At 39.5% G+C, this 16,427-nt stretch overlaps 1 protein-coding gene across 1 annotated transcript in view; it reads left to right on the top strand.

Annotated features, from left to right (window-relative positions):
* ccdc102a (coiled-coil domain containing 102A) overlaps positions 1-16,427 on the top strand; it is a 72,038-nt gene that overhangs the window by 51,893 nt on the left and 3,718 nt on the right. Inside the window, exons 8-9 of the mRNA XM_067494406.1 lie at positions 3,155-3,325; positions 3,658-3,761. Coding sequence (XP_067350507.1) covers positions 3,155-3,325; positions 3,658-3,761 — 275 coding nt within the window. The remainder of the gene's footprint in view (positions 1-3,154; positions 3,326-3,657; positions 3,762-16,427) is intronic.

The following is a 16,427-nucleotide window of genomic DNA, read 5'->3' on the forward strand; positions in this document are numbered from 1 at the left end:
TAACGGGTCTCTTCATTAGCTGTCGGTCTGATGTGTTTTTAAAAGTTTTTGGACAAAGACAGAGGTCTATGCAATCAAAAGTGAATCAAGGCTGCAAGCTAATAACTAACAAACTGTGAGTAGAGAAGATTCAATGTTTAGTGTCTGTATGGTGGCTGTGGACAATATGATTGATTTAGAAAATGACTGAAATTATCCTTTAAGATCGTTTCACAGTTACTCCCTCGCCAGCTCCTAAACTGCATCCACGCTGCATGTTTGAGTGCAGTTTGTTTTTAAATCCATGGCATTTGTTTCTATTCCAGAGACTGATTGAAGGGAGGAGGAGACAGAAATGATGGATAAAGTCAGGCTGCGACAGTAAGGGTGTTCACTCAGTTCGTGGCTCAGTGGTTTAAGGTCCCAGTGGTCTGTAAAAACATTGCTGGTGTTCCCTGGCCATGTATTCAGTAATGCAGTTTCACTGTTGATAACGCTATTTTTTTAATACATGTCAATGTAAAAATTATTGCTTGTGAATAATTAAATGTATGCAAATATAAAACATTTTGAATAGTAGTGCTCATCGAGTAGATCCTTGGTAACCTGTGCCTCATACCCTACAACAGTGGTTCTCAGGTTGTTTTTTTAGTCATAATAGTGGTCTCTGTGCCACAATAAGTTGAAAACATCTGTGCTACAGAAACAAGAAACTAGTCTACAGAAGAGAAAAAAATGTTTGAAAATTACATACGTTTTTACTTAATCTAACTCAAGAATATAACACGTGATGAAATAACTGACAGAGGTTTTAAAATAGTAATAGACATTAAAAAGTATGTGTGTAAACCTAGTAGTAGTAGTAGAAGTAGTAGTAGTACATTTACATTTACATTTGCATTTAGTCATTTAGCAGATGCTTTTATCCAACACAACTTACAACTGAGGTACAAGGCAAGATAAAAATCTAAGTCAAGGAGAAAACATCAAAGTAAAGTCCTATCTGAAGAAGTGTTTACATTTCATTAGATGCAAGTGCAAGTAAGAGCAGAACGTCTTTAGTTTTTTCAATAGATTTCCAAAGGAAGGTGTGGAAGAGTTCTCTTTCCAGCAGTTGTTTGAATATGGGGGGTGGGTTTGCTGAGCAAGCAGAGTTTGGTTGCTCATTCCACCATCATGGGATCACTGAGCTGAAGAGTTTTGCTTGGTGTCTTCTGTGCAGTGCTGGGACCACCAGACATCATTCACTGACAGAGCGCCGTGGACGGGAGGCCAGTGTAGTGATGTGAAGAGTGGTGTGACAGTCCTTTTGGGCTGTGAACACGCAACAGAATAATATTAGTAGTAGCAGTACTATTAATATTTTATTTCACAGCTACTAACATTTGCCTAGTTTGAATGAACATTGCTTTGGTAAATTAACTTGGTTAAATTTTTTTTTACATGCATGTTTAAAAGCACATTTTGAGTTATTCCGTTATATAAACCAATAATGAATCATACAGTATAGTGTAATGCTGACTTACTAGCTTACTTATCATCATCATTTAGAGACAGTATCACCCAGGTCTAAGGAGAATTTCTTTTAATGTTTGTGTTCATTTGATTGTATATTTCAGTGTGAAGATTTACAATTCACCCCATTCACTCATTCTAGCTTTACGTAGGATTTTAGCTACCCAACCATTCAGGGCCTTCTTTGGCATATTTTCTATTATGCTGGCTTTTAAACTGGTTACTGATAAAAAGTCTGATGGTTCCTCTCCTCTTTAACAATGAGGATGCAGCAACCATGTTTCCAAAAAGAATTTAGTTTATTTTTTCCAAAATGTTCCTTGTTTTATTGGATTTAACTTTCTGCTTTTACTAGGAAAGAGGTTTATAATGCACACAGTGTCAAATATGTCAGACACATCTAAGAAAAAGTCTGTCACTTTCCTTTGTTCCTATGCGTCACCTTTATTGTCCTTGAAGGAGACATGATGCATTACCCCACCACTTTCCATCTCTGTAAAATGGCTGCGGGTAGCATTTGTGTGGCATACAGGCATTGTGCCTTAAACAGTATTCAATAAACTGCCATTTCTTAAAGATTACATTTTTTTGAACACCAGTTTATTTTTCAGAATAAATCCATCTTCAAATTCAAAACACTATGTTATGTTCTTAGTGAGGACAAATTAAGCTAAAGCTTGATCAGTTAAAATTAGTTGTGATAAAAAATGCACATGCATAATAATAATAATGAGAAATATAGAAAAGATGCAGATATTGAGAGATGAGCAAAGAGAATTTCTTCATCTTTGATCGTCTTTTATTGTTCCTCGTAATAGCTAGTTTCAAGCAATCGCATTGCTGAAAAGTTTCAAAAAAGCTTCTTGGAAGTAGCTCTGTCTAGGGAGCCATTAGGTGTGAGAAAGCGGAGGAAAGAGACTGAATCTACACCATCAAAGGATATGAAAGTGCAGTGAGTGACTATGGTGCATTATTGATAATGCCATTAACTCCAAGTGCAGACTTTCCTCTGCTAACTCATGTGCAAACATTGGGGAAGAGCTTTTTGTTGGCTCAACCCTGACCACAACCACAATTACCTAAAATACCAGACTGATAAATGGATGATAAAACCTGTTTGAAAGCATTTGGAACGCAACCAAATTTTAGCTTTCCGGCATGTCTATTAAGTCTGTTATATATGGGCTGGATCAGGACATCCTGTGGTTGTACTTTGTTTGCTCCTGAAGGCTTCACAAAGCACGAAAAAAGAGGAGGAGAATGTCTCAGTTTCTATTCGATTCATGTATTGTTTCTCATATTCCACAGTAAATTAGTTCCAAACTGTTTTACGAGTTTGTCTTTTTGTTAATCTGGGTTGTCTTTGTTTCTCATTCTCTTTGCTACACTCAGGTTTCTATGCTAAATGTCCTGCACCTAAATATAGTGCTTTTCTAACTTACTAAACAGCTCTTTACAATTCATTCAGTCATTCACATGCACTCTCACACACCAATGGCACTCACACCTATGTAAGTATCTGGCCTGATATCTAATAATAATAGTAATGACTAATAACCAAACAAGAAACATTAGTAGTTGTGTTAAAGTTGTGTCCGTGGCTGCCCGAAGAAATCAGCTGTGGTGGAAACATTAATCTGTCTGTCTGCTGTGTCCACAGGAGCTGGCCGACCTTCGCCACATTCATGCTAAGCTGAAAAAGCAGTTACAGGAAAAGACCGCAGAGCTCGCTCACGCCAATCGGAGGGTGGAGAGCCATGAGGCAGAAGTCAAAAAGTTACGACTGAGAGTGGAGGAGCTTAAGAAAGAGTTAGGACAGGCTGAGGATGAGGTAGGAACATCTGTGTATGGGTAACTGAAAATACACAACAGTCATAACCAACCTCTTCTGTGTCCCAAACCTTACAACTTAAACAAGCGTTTGTTTTGATTAGCCATCTAGCATACTATGTATTTGTCTGCAGTTAAACTATACCTGTCATTTTATATATAATGTGATTGTATTGCCTAAGACTCGACAAACAAACTAAAAAGATCCTGAAATGCTTTGCAATTAGCGGTGATAATAGCTGTCGATTAACTAATGGACAGTTAACAATTTGGTCTAGTGCAACATATAACCTATAGTTGTTAAAATGTGTGTGTGTGTGTGTGTGTCCCTAGTTGGATGAATCTCATAACCAGACCAGGAAGCTGCAGAGGTCTCTGGATGAGCAGGTGGAGCAGACTGAGAACCTGCAGGTTCAGTTGGAACACTTACAGTCAAGGTGAGACACACACACACACAGTGTTGCCAACATAGGATTTTGAAAAGAGCAGAACAGATTTCAGATGAATGTGCCAGTAAGCTTCTCTATGGGAGCAGAGAGGATGGGTGAATCTGTAAAAACATTCTTAACATGAGCCTTTGACAGTTAATTTGTAAATTCTCACAGTATTTAGGTAACTGCACCTGCATGATGATTTGTTACAGAATAACATTTGGTGATGGACAAAGACAACTCAGATGTTTAGGACCTTTTTTCACCTGTTTTTAACATGTGATCAGTGTCTGAGCATTTTACTGTGAGCATTTAAAAAATCTTTGGGGTACTTCGGCTAAAGGGCTGCAGTTTGGTATGTAGAAAAAATGTCAACAGCAGTGAGTATGTGTGAGAGCAGTCAGTCAAGTGAAATTCAGTACAGAAATGTGTAGCACTGAACATTTTCACCAGTCAGCACTTGTTATACAAATACAGTAAGTCAGTAAGGTGAGACATGTGTTAGTCAGTCATCACCATCTTTCACTGTGCACAGCTAAACTCTGTAAACGGGAATGTTTGTACGTGAAAAAAGTTGTTATAACACATAAACCTAAAGTAGGGGAAAGTAGATGAAAACATTTTTAACTGCCTGACTCCGAATGTTGGGCTACAGCTAATTCCTAGATGCAGTACATTACAACAGACATACTGAATCTGTTCAGTAATTTTGTTATATGCAGGGTTTCGCACCACTTTGCACAGGAAATGTCGAGCTACTTTGATTCCTAACAACTAATTACAACCACTACCAGAACTGCTTCCTATTATTCCCAAATGTTTTATTTATTAAGGCAGCACTTCCAGCAGATCTGGAGGATCACTTTTTAAATGTACTTTAAGTCATTCAAGGATTCCTAAAAAACACAACATAAAATATTTTACACTTGTACCTTGTTTTTAAACCCCACTATGACATTTTAGTGTCTTACAAAAAAGGTTTTTGCTAAACCAGAATTTAGGAAATAATCTCCACTGGACAGCCATGAAGGTGATTACTCAAAACACAGGTGTGTGTGATGTGAAGTGGAGAGCTTGGTCATAGCTGCCAGGCTCCCTATGAGCCCCAGCAGTTACTTTCTTCCTACTGCATATAGAGATTAGCTTCCTCTGCTCTTTGTGTGTGTGTGTGTGTGTGTGTGTGTGTGTGTGTACTGCTTGTCACTCAGTTCAGCCTCTCACACTCTATCAGCTCTGCACAGTCCTCAGCTCCTTGCTCTCTGCAATCTCCCCATTTTCTTCCAAGTTGTTTCTCTGGTGCCTGACAGCCAATCGCAGAGCTCCCAGTCGCAGGTTACCGTAGTAACAGAGCTCTCTGTTGCTTAGCTCTGTAGAGGAGTGAGAAGTGTCGGCATGGTAACGGCTTTAAAGACTGACATAAATTTGTGTGTGTTCTTGAAGAGCTTGTAGTTTGAGCTTTTCTTCATTTTGCAATTTGTTTGATATTCAGGTATCAAAAACTGCATGAATTGAGTCCGTGTCTGTGTGTGTGTATGTGTGCAGCACATTTTGTCTTGTGTGTTTAAAAACTCATCATTCTTTTTGATGAATAGCTCTTTTCGCACTACACTACTTCACCCTGTCACATGTGCTTTGCCATGTGCCACAACCCAGCAGAATGTGTGTGTTTGTGTGTAACAGTGAGGTTAACGTGGAGAGGGGGTTTAGATTACAAGGTTTTGAGTCATTACATTTAGATAACATAGTCCTTTGGCAGACACTTCTAACACGCACACAGGAACAACTTTGGTTTCAGTGACCTGGTAATAGACAATTGTGCTTATGGACTAGATATGCTGGAGGTTAAACATCTGACCCGGTTGTTTGTAGAAAACCTGCTCCGCCTTCTGAGTCCCAGCTGCCCCACAATAGAAAAAAAGATGTGGCTGTGGAAAGCTTGTGAATGAAAGCTTGTTAATAAAAATTTCTGGAGTACCCCAGTATCTGTGGTGAAATATTCCAAAACAAAGAAGAAAATATAGCACTCAAGCTGTTCTGTTGGCTTTCAACTATGTAATATGACATTGAATTCTTCAACAGACGTGAACATTATATCATATATGTTTAGCTTAGGTCAAGAATGAACCTCAGTTTCACACCTGATGGATTAAAACTGAGGTTTAAATTGTTTAGATGAACATTTATATATTTAACTTAATTCCTCCGTTACACTATGCTAGTTTTCAGTTATAAAGCTTGGTGCCTTGGTCACTGGTGCAAGGAAATGCAATTGTGCCAGTACAATAAGTATCTAACTTGCCATTAAACATATTTCCAGTGCAGCTTTGCACATTAAATAAATGAATGAATATTTTTTTAGTTCTGCCATTTGCTTGTTTGGAATGCTGGTGTCATCAAAGTGTTTGGCACCCACAAAGTGCTCTGCTACACAAACTAGTACATCAGTGGCTCCTCATGTTTCCATCTGTGGTAAAAGAAATGTGATCTAGTGAATAATGGCTGCACTGTTACTTATTGAGTTGTTTTGTGAATGAAGTTGATCCTCCTCATTTACTCACTCAACAAATGACCACAACACAGTTTGAATCAAATGTATGGCAGGTTTTCTTGTCTCCTGATTCTCCCTCATTACTTTCTCTCCTCGCTCTATGTCCTACTGTCTCTATGCAGACTGATAGTCATTCATGAGTGTAGCTATGCAAAGTGTTTGTAGGCTCAGTCTAAAAGCTTTAATGGCTGAGTGGGTATTGTGGGGCAAATGTTTTGACGGTTGGTATAATAAAGAGAGAGAGAGAGAAAGAGAGACAGAGCTAGTGAAAGGAGAAAAAGGAGAGAGTTAGGGTAGAAGACAAGAATAAAGGAATTAAGGACAGTAGGAGATCCAAGCTAAAGATGTGGATATTAGCTGCCAGAGGTGCACCGGACTGCAGAGCTGGACTGTTAAAAGTAGATTGTCTGAAATCCATCCACCCATTATATGTAACTGTTTATCCTGTTTAGGGTCTGTGGGAGGCTGGAGCTCAGCTGTTATAGAGCGAGAAGCGGGGGTACACCCTGGACCGGTTGCCAGTCTATGTCGAGGCCAACACAGAGAGACATACACAGATAGACAACCATTCACACTCACATTCATACCTATTCACACCTCCGTTTAACATTTAAAGTTGAACCGTGGGAGGAAACCAGAGTACCGGAAACCCATGCAAGCACAGGAATAAAACATGCAAAACTCCTCACAAAAAGGCCACAATCGCACGGGGATCCGAACCCGCAGCCTTCCAGCCTTTAGCACTAACCACTCCAACACCGTGCTGCCCAGATCATCTATTATCTTTTTCGCATCGTTCCAGCTGTGGCAGTCTAGGAAACCGCTGAGCTTGCCTTTCCTGAAAATGGCCCTGTGCAACGTGAGACTTTTTCAAATTGGTACCTTCTTGTAGGACAAATATTATATGCATAACATACCATGAAAGGTTTACTGTTAGCACATACTGAACTTTACAGCAGGTAAATTTAATTACAGTAAAAAAAATTCCCCTTATGTCGAAATGGCCAAAAGAGTAAAATAAAAACAATTTATTCATTAACATGATATTTAATGCACATTCAGCGACTACAAATGTTCATTAATTAGAAATAAGGTTAATTTGGGATTAATGTATCAAGGGGAATGCAAATTTTTAATTTTCCGTATTTTACTAAAACTCCTCTTTAGTCCACAGGACATGACGTCCATGTTTTCCAAGAAAAATTAAAAATTTTGATTCCTATGACAACAGAACAGATTTCCATTTGTCCTCAGACCATTTTAAATGAGCTTCGGCCCAGAGAACACAGCTGCGTTTCAGGATCCAGTTCACATATGGCTTATTCTTTGCATGATACAGCTTTAACTTACATTTGTGGATTGGACAGCAAACTATGTTCACAGACAATGATTTCTGGAAATGTTCCTGAGCCCATGCAGTCATGTCAAGTAGAGAATCATGCTTGTTTTTAATGCAGTTTAATGCAGATCATACGCATCCAGTTTTGTCTTTCGGCCCTGTCCCTTGCTCACAGAGATTCCTCCTGATTCTCGGAATCTTTTGATTATATTATGTACTGTAGATGATTGGATCTTCACAATTGTACGTTAAGAAACATTTTTCTGAAATTCTTCCGCAGTTTGTCGCAGAATGGTAAACCTCTGCCCAGGCTCCGCCTCTCTGAAATGCTCCTTTTATATCCAGGCATGTTACTAACCTGTTGCCAATTAACCTAATTAGTTGTCAAATGCTCCTCCATTCTTTTTTTTATTTGCAGCAACCTTTTTTCTAGCCTTTTGTTGCCCCTTTTCCAACTTTTTTGATATGTGTTGCTGCCATCAAATTCAAACTGAGCTAAACTTTTCCATGAAATGATAAGATCATCCCTCACATCCAATACGTTTTTTATATGGAATTCTGAAAAAAATCAGCGCATTCAGTTTTTGTTTACGTTTTACACATTGTCACACCTTTTTTGAGTTGGGGTTGTACTTCTGATGATGAAAAAAACATTTGTACTAGTTGAATGCGCATTATTCATCAGGTTGGGATGCAGAAGGCCGCAAGATCGAATCCCACCTTACAAGTTGTGGCCCTGCCCAGCCATTAAGGGTCTACCTTGGTGCTAGTCCCAAGCCTGGACAAAATAGGAGGGTTGTGGCAGGAAGGGCATCTGTCCTAAAAAAAAATTCCAAATCCACTGTGGCGACTGCTGACTGTTGGGGTTTAGTAAATAATTATAATGTAATACGTAAATAAATAATGTATAAATAAGTAATACAATAGAGGCTATTGCAAAAAATGTTACAGAAATATTACAGGAACTTACATACTCTGTCCTTAGAAACTTTAACTGATTAAGGAAGCACCTCCCCATTACACTTTCTTCACAAGCATGTGCACACACACATACACACACACACAAACAAAAACCCTTTAATGCCATATGTCACAACCTCCTTCGACCTTATACAGGTCGCCCCCTTTAGAAGGATATGCAAGTATTCAGTCAGGTGGCAGGGAGCCAGAATGTTCAGCGGCATAGGCATAATGACCATTTTCATTTTTGGCTTTTGCCTGTGAAATAAATAATATATTGTATGTGTTGTAAATACAGAAATGAAATCTGTCACAACACATTGTCAATTCAAAATGCTTTTTACCAATCGCTCTAGCAGGATCTGCTGCTTGGAGTTCACCAAGTGAACAGGTTGTCTTTTAGTGATTAGGTATTAGGGTCAATTTTCACTTTATACTTAGAGAAATTCAGAAACACAAGTAGATATATTTGCATGTACAAGCAGTGGTCAATAGTTAATATGTTGCAATTCATTAAATAAAGAATAGTTTACCTAAAATATAGCAATTAAGTCAACTAGCATAAGAGAAAATTACAAAAACAATCTAAAACTGCCAGTCTACCTGGACAAGTCCACCGAGCAAGGACACTGTAGGACACTATTTCTAAATTCTTGCACTTACTCTTTTTTTCTTCCTCCTCTTCTACTCCAGAAAGCTTGTTTTTATCAGGTCCCTGTTATTCTCTGCAGACACATGACATGGCACTCAGAAGACAACACATTGCCCACCTGTGCACCCTCACCCAGACCACTTTGTCACACATCCCCTTTTCTCTGGCCCTGTGGAACTGCCAGTCTGCACTGAACAATGCTGACTCCATTCCACACTGGAGTATTCATTGCTGATGCCTGGAAGTTTTCCCCAACAGCACCCCTCAACAATCTGTCATCCTTGGAATAGCTTGGAATGCCATTAGGATTATGGTAGTCCACTTGATTGTGATCTATCCAACACCGGGCCAGCTGGGGAACCTCTGTGATGAGCTTGACATGCTGCTGTCCCGCTTCCCTGAAGACGGCACTCCTCGCATCATCTTGGAAGACCTGAACATCCACCTGGACAAACCTAAGATGGATGATGTGTTCGCTCTTCTGAACAGGTTTGACCTCAGACTGGTCCCTGGCAACCACCTGGACCTCATTCTCACCCAGTACTGTGCCACGGACAATCTCTCAGTCACTCCTCTGCATTTATCGGATCACTTCTTCATTTAGCTCACAGTCTTCATCCCTGGACCTTTGCATTCTCCCACCACACTTGTAACATTTCTTAGTAACCTCAGGTCACTCAATCAAGCAGTAATCTTCACTAGTCTCTGCCACTCTGGCTCCAGAACAGCACCTCTCCACCCACGACACAGATCCAGCCACTGACACTTTCATCCCGTCTGGATAGTCTCTGCCCCATGTCTTCTAGACTGAATAGTAGTAGGACATGCTCAGCAGCACTACGGACACCAGAAGCTGTTCTCCACTTTCAAATCACTCATCTACCCCCCCAACCACCACCACCACATTCCCTCTAACCATCCGACCAAATGCTCTCTGGAGCCTGAGCCCATCCCCTCTACTCTCCTTCAAGCAGTTGCACCCACACTAATGCCAGCCATCAAACAAATCATTAATACGTCTCTCACAACAGGCATTTTTCCTACCTCATTCAAGCAGGACAAGATTACCCCACTGTTGAAGAAGCCTTCTTTTGAGTAGTCTTCAATCAACTCTTAGACTTTTTCTCCCAGAAAAACCTCCTCGATGTCAACCACTCTGACTTCAAGAGTTGTCAATCCACAGAAACGGGACTCCTGACGGTCATGGAATCCTTACGGCTGCAAAAGCCACAGGTCAATCTTCTGTCTTAACACTACTCGATCTATCTGCAGCTTTTGACATTGAGGACAATCCAATCCTTCTTTCCACACTCTGACTTTGTTATATCTCGATCAGCTCTAGCCTGGCTTCGGTTTTACTTATCTGGATAAGCCTTCAAGGTATCTTTGAATACCTTCAAATACCTTTGGCTACCTTCTCTTAGCCTCTCTACCAGTGACTATACTATACTACATGACTGAGTTCCATCATCCACTCACATGGCTTTTCCTATCACTGATATGCTGATGACACACAGCTCTTCCTGTCCTTTCTCATCATGCATTTCTTCTTAGCTCTCTGATATGTCTGATTGGATGAGAGAAAGACATATTCAGCTCAATCTCTCCAAGACCAAAGTTCTTGTCTTCCCAACCAGACCTTCAATACAACACAACATTAGCGTCAACACTGGTTCTGCAGTGATTGTCCTCACTAAGTTGGCCAGAATCTGGGGGTCATCAGCGATGTCCAACTTAGCTTCACAGACCACATCTCCTCAGTCTCTAGGGCATGCAGATTCACTCTCTACAGCATTAGAAAGATCAGACTCTATCTCTCGGAATATACAACCCAACTCATTGTGCAGGCGCTGGTCATAGCTTGTCTCGATTACCGCAGGCTTGTTGTTGGGGATACAGTCCTGCACATTATCCAAAATGCGGTGGCACACCTCATTTTTAATCAGCCAAAGCAGACTCATGTTACACCATTCTTCAGATCTCTGCACTGGCTTTATGCACCTTTTTGCATCAGGTTCAAAGTTCTGTCACTTGCCTACAGAGGGTCAACTCAACAGTTCCTGCTTACCTCAACTTCCTCATTCAGGTCTACAACCCCTCCCATCTGCTGTGCTCTGCCAACGAATGACATCTCGTAGTCCCACCACCACACAGAAGACACCAGGCAAAACTCCCCAAAATGACCCCACGATGGTGGAACGAGCTCCCTTACTATGCATGCTCAACAACCTTATTACCCCAATATTGAATAAACAGAACTCTTTCACGGTTTCCTATGCATTTAAATCTAGAAACAAAAATTCCTTTCTACTCTTTCTTGCACTTGAATTTCATGAAACAGAAACACATTTCTTCTGATAGCACTTTGCTTCAATGTTTTCCCCTTCACTTAGATTTTGCTTGCTTTGTACCTGATTTATAAGTTGCTTTGGATAAAAGCATCTGCTTAATGTAAGTAGTCACCTTTGAGAAATCATTGGACAGTTTTATTGATTGTCATCCTGCAATATAAATGCTTAGTTTACATTCTAACTTTAACAAACCACACTAGTCTGTTTGGAAACAGACTCAGAGCTACTGGACCTTTTAAAGCTGACTCAGTTTGGTTCATACCATTTTAAGTGAACTGAAAGAAATAGGCAAATGCACCTCAGTTCATCCACTGTGTAACATCTGGCATAAGGATCAAAGGTGTGGCTTTTTATTGCTGTGGCTTTTAACTTTTATTTAAATACCGCCAATTCTCAACAAAGTCATTTCAAGGCACTTTAGAAAATAAAGTCAAGACTAAACAGATACGTAGAGAAAACCCAACAAATCTCCTTTGAGCAGCACTAGGCAACAGTGGAGAAGAAAAACTTTAAACAGAAGAAACCGCCAGCAGAACCAGGCTCATGGTGGGCGGCCATCTGCCTGTCTGGAGTTAGGTTGATGAGATATACTGTAATACCAATTTCCTTGTTTTTTGACATAAAATGGTCATAAAATGTGTTTTGATCTTCACTAAGTCACAATAATTTTAAGGTGATGAAGCATAAACACTTATGGTCTTTCATGTCTTTATTGAACACACACATTAAACATTCAAACAGATAGTGGGGAAAAAAAAATATTGTCAACACTAGGCTTCTGATATCACTAAATGTCAGCTCCAGTCAGGTGTTGGTCCACCTGGAGTCCAATCAATGAAATGACAATGAAAATGTGGTTGACAAAGAACAACACTCAAACATATCAGAAGCAGCATCAACCGATGTGAGCTATGCAAAAAACAGATCTTACAAGAACTGTGATCAAGAAGTGTTGATTTGCTAGTAGCTGGAAAGGGTTACACAGTATCTCATAGACATCAGATATTCATCAGTCCACAGTCAGACATATTACTCTCAGGTCACCAAAGACAAAGCTACTGCTCTATAGTTGGTTAAAAAAAAATCCAACTTGAATTACTTAAAATATTAGCACATTGATGGAAGTTTTAAAAATGAACATTTACAATTTGTTTATAGGTCACTCTGATTTTAACATGGCTCTCATTACAAAATTAACAAATTACACAACTTTTGTGTTTAGACTCATCATTTAAATGGTAAATGTTCTGCACTTATATAGCACTTTTCTACCTATTGGCACTCAAAGCACTTTACACTGCTTCTTATTCACCCATTCACACTCACAATCAAACACGCACTCACACACCGATGGGGGAGCTGCTATGCAGCTGGCCAACACTCACCGGGAGCAACTAAGTTGGGGTTCAGTGTCTTGCATGTGACCAGAGGAGCCGGGGATTGAACCAACAACTGTGAGATCGGTGGACAACCGCTCTACCTTCCTGCACCACAGTCGCCCCTTAACAGACAGGAATCCCAAACAGAAAATTACCCAGTTTGAAAATGAATTGAAATTAAAAACATTGAACATTGCATTGAATTGAAACATAAATTGGGAGAATGCATTAAAAATTAATGAGTTAGAATGATGCTAGAAATGAACACTACACAAACAACATGGGGTTGTGGCACAGCGACCAATCCCAGGGTCGTTGTTTCTATACCTGGCTTCCCTGGTCACATGTCGAAGTGTCCTTGAGCAAGACACTGAGCCCCAACTTGGTTGCCCCCAGCGAGTGTTGGCTGCATAGCAGCTACCCCTTGGTGTGTGTAGAGGCGAATCAGATGGTCCACCTAGTACTTCACTGCGATAGTTGTATGGAGAACATTAAACATTTATTCTATTTGCTTCTCCACTTAACCAATAGGAGACCAATTGTAAATACAAGTTTAAGAACAATAATATTACAAAGACATTCACAAACAGCTTCATACATACAGACTCGATAAGAAACCGTGTGCCTCTACAGCTACACGCTGGACCTTTCATTTCTACCTTGTTGCAGTCCCGACTACCTTGTAGTGTGCTCCTAAAGGCCCCTCTTGTAACAAAACCTTTATAGCACTATGCATTGTGCCTTTGACCACTGGACAACAAACTTAAGAGCTTCTAGCCTTGCTACCTTTCCACCTGGTCTCCTGAACCAACAGTATGTCCACCTTCATTCTCTGCATCATGTCAACCAACTCTCAATGCTTCCCTGTCTTAGTCCCAACATTCAAAGTCCCTACTGTCAGTCCTACACTCTTAGCTTTCCTATTCTCTCTCTGCCTACGAACACACCTTCCTCCTCTCCTTCTTTGACTTCGACCAACAGTAGTCCAATTTCCACCAGTACCCTGTCGGTCAACAGCACCGGTCGTTGTTAACCCGGGTCCCGTCCGATCCGGTATGGAATTCATTGTCATGATTCGCATTTTTAATTTGGCATGTGTTGTACGTCGGATGCCCTTCCTGACACAGGTAACGCCGGACGTCATCGGTGTTCGTTAAGGTACCAGCGTAAAAACACTGCATAAAATAAATCTATGAGTAAAAAATCAAAACCCTCGTTAAAGCGATTATTTCAGTTGTGTCTGTAGTTCCCCATTCATATTAGTCTGTAAAACACAGCGTACCAGTTAAGACTGGCCTATTTTTGGGAGCAGAAATATTGGCTCTGCAGTACATTTATTGCATTATTATATTGAAATATAAATAAAAATAAATGAATTTTTATTTTTAGTAAATTAATTGTTATGTTATTATATTATGTTATATTATTATATTTTGACCAAACCAAATTATATAATAATGGAAAGGTCAGAAGGTCATCAAATTTAAAATTTTCTTTGTATAATTAGCAGAACTTACAGAAATTAAAAATAACTATCTGTCATATGATCTAGTGGGAGATTCAACCTCCTCTTTTCACATTACAAAGGTTGATCAAGATAAAATTATTAATCAGCTAAATAGACATACTTGTTTTATAATAAACTCCAGTGCCATGCTGATAAGGCCAATATCACATTTAATAAATCTATTAAAGCTGGAGAATTTTCACACATCTAGAAACAGCTGGTGCACCTGATGCTGTATGTAATTACAGACCTGTTTATATTGTACCAGTAATCTCAAAGATAATTGAAAAGTTAGTGGCTGAACGTTAATAAAGCATCTGAAAAGAATCAACTTGTACATTGCCAGCAATTTTGATTTAAAGTATTTGTAAATGTGCCATTTTAAAGAAATCATAAAAAGTTGTTTAGATAAAGAAATTTTAGTGGGAGCAGTATTTCTAGACTTAAACAAGTTGTTTGACACAGTCAGTCATTAAGCACTAATATGTAAATTAAAATATTTTTTTTCAGCAAGCTCTAAGCTGGTTTGAATCACAGCTGTGTTGTAGACAGCAGTGTGTTAAAATTAAATACATGACATCATGACTCCAAAAATTCAAAGTAGGAATACAACAAGGGTGAAGTCCTTTGCTTTTCTGCTTGGAAGCAAATGATCTACCTGACAGTTGCAAGGAGGTTGGCTGACTAATGTATTCATATGACACAATTATTTATGTAGCAGAAACTGCTGATCAGGCTGGAGAGGTGTATTTTTACCACTGGCTGCTGTTTAACTGTTAACTTTAAATTATACTAAAACAGTTTCAGTGTGTGATTTAGTAAAAAAAAAAAAAAAGGGGACTGAATAAAAAAGGATTAGGGTTAAATTCAAAATCAATATTGCCCAAAAGGAAATTGAGGAAGTGAATGAATCCAAATATATAGGTGTCATCTAAGACGCCAAGTTCAGTTTGATGCCCAGGTTAGGAAACTTTTAAAGACTATTAGGACAAATGTAAATGTTTTTTATATGATAAGATTACGTAAATCTATTAATGCAGCTCAAATGTACATGCATGCTGTAATTAAGTAACAAATCTCTGATTGTTTGATTGTCTGTGGCCAGGCCTGTCAATCAGTTATTAAGTTATTAAGACAAACTTTAAAGGTGATGGATCAGACAACAATGAAATGACATTATTGTCAAATTCTTCAAAAGCACAGTCTTTTTAATTTATAAAAACAATATTCAAATGTATAAATAGCCTTGCTTCTGCTGTAGTCTGTGAGATGATACAGAAATATGAAAGTGAAGGTGTGAGAAGCACAGTGGCAGTAAGTGGGAACTATGATGATCAAAGGTGCAGAACCTCTTTAATAAAGCAGATAGTTATAGTTATGCTGCTATAGGCTTAGACTGCTGGGGGACCCACCCCCCGATGCACTGAGCTCCTTTCCTCCTCTTTCCCTCTCTCCTCTCCTCTCACCCCACAATTGTCACCACTGTATGTCATTAACCCTTTGTGTTCTCTCCCGTAGTTGTCTTTGTCCTTCTCTGTCTCCCACTCTGTCCCTTTCTCCAGGTGTCCCCAGCTTTGAAGCTCCTACCAATCTGCCCGATGTTTTGTTATTGCTTTTTGTTGCTCTGTTCTTTTCTCTCTCCCCTTTCCACTCACCCCAACCGGTCGAGGCAGATGGCCGCTCACCCTGAGCCTGGTTCTGCTGGAGGTTTCTTCCGTTAAAGGGAGTTTTTCCTCTCCACTGTTGCCTATGGCTTGTTCAAGGGGGGATTGTTGGGTTTTCTCTATACATCTTTATAGTCTTGACTTTATTCTGTAAAGTGCCCTGAGATGACTTTGTTGTGAATTGGGGCTATATAAATAAAGTGGAATTGAATTGAATAGATTTGAATAGAACTGCTTTGGCTCAGTCATCTTTTTAGTATAATCAGACCTCA

Source organism: Channa argus, chromosome 2 (genome assembly GCF_033026475.1).
Source record: "Channa argus isolate prfri chromosome 2, Channa argus male v1.0, whole genome shotgun sequence".
In the NCBI taxonomy this organism is placed as follows: domain Eukaryota; kingdom Metazoa; phylum Chordata; class Actinopteri; order Anabantiformes; family Channidae; genus Channa; species Channa argus.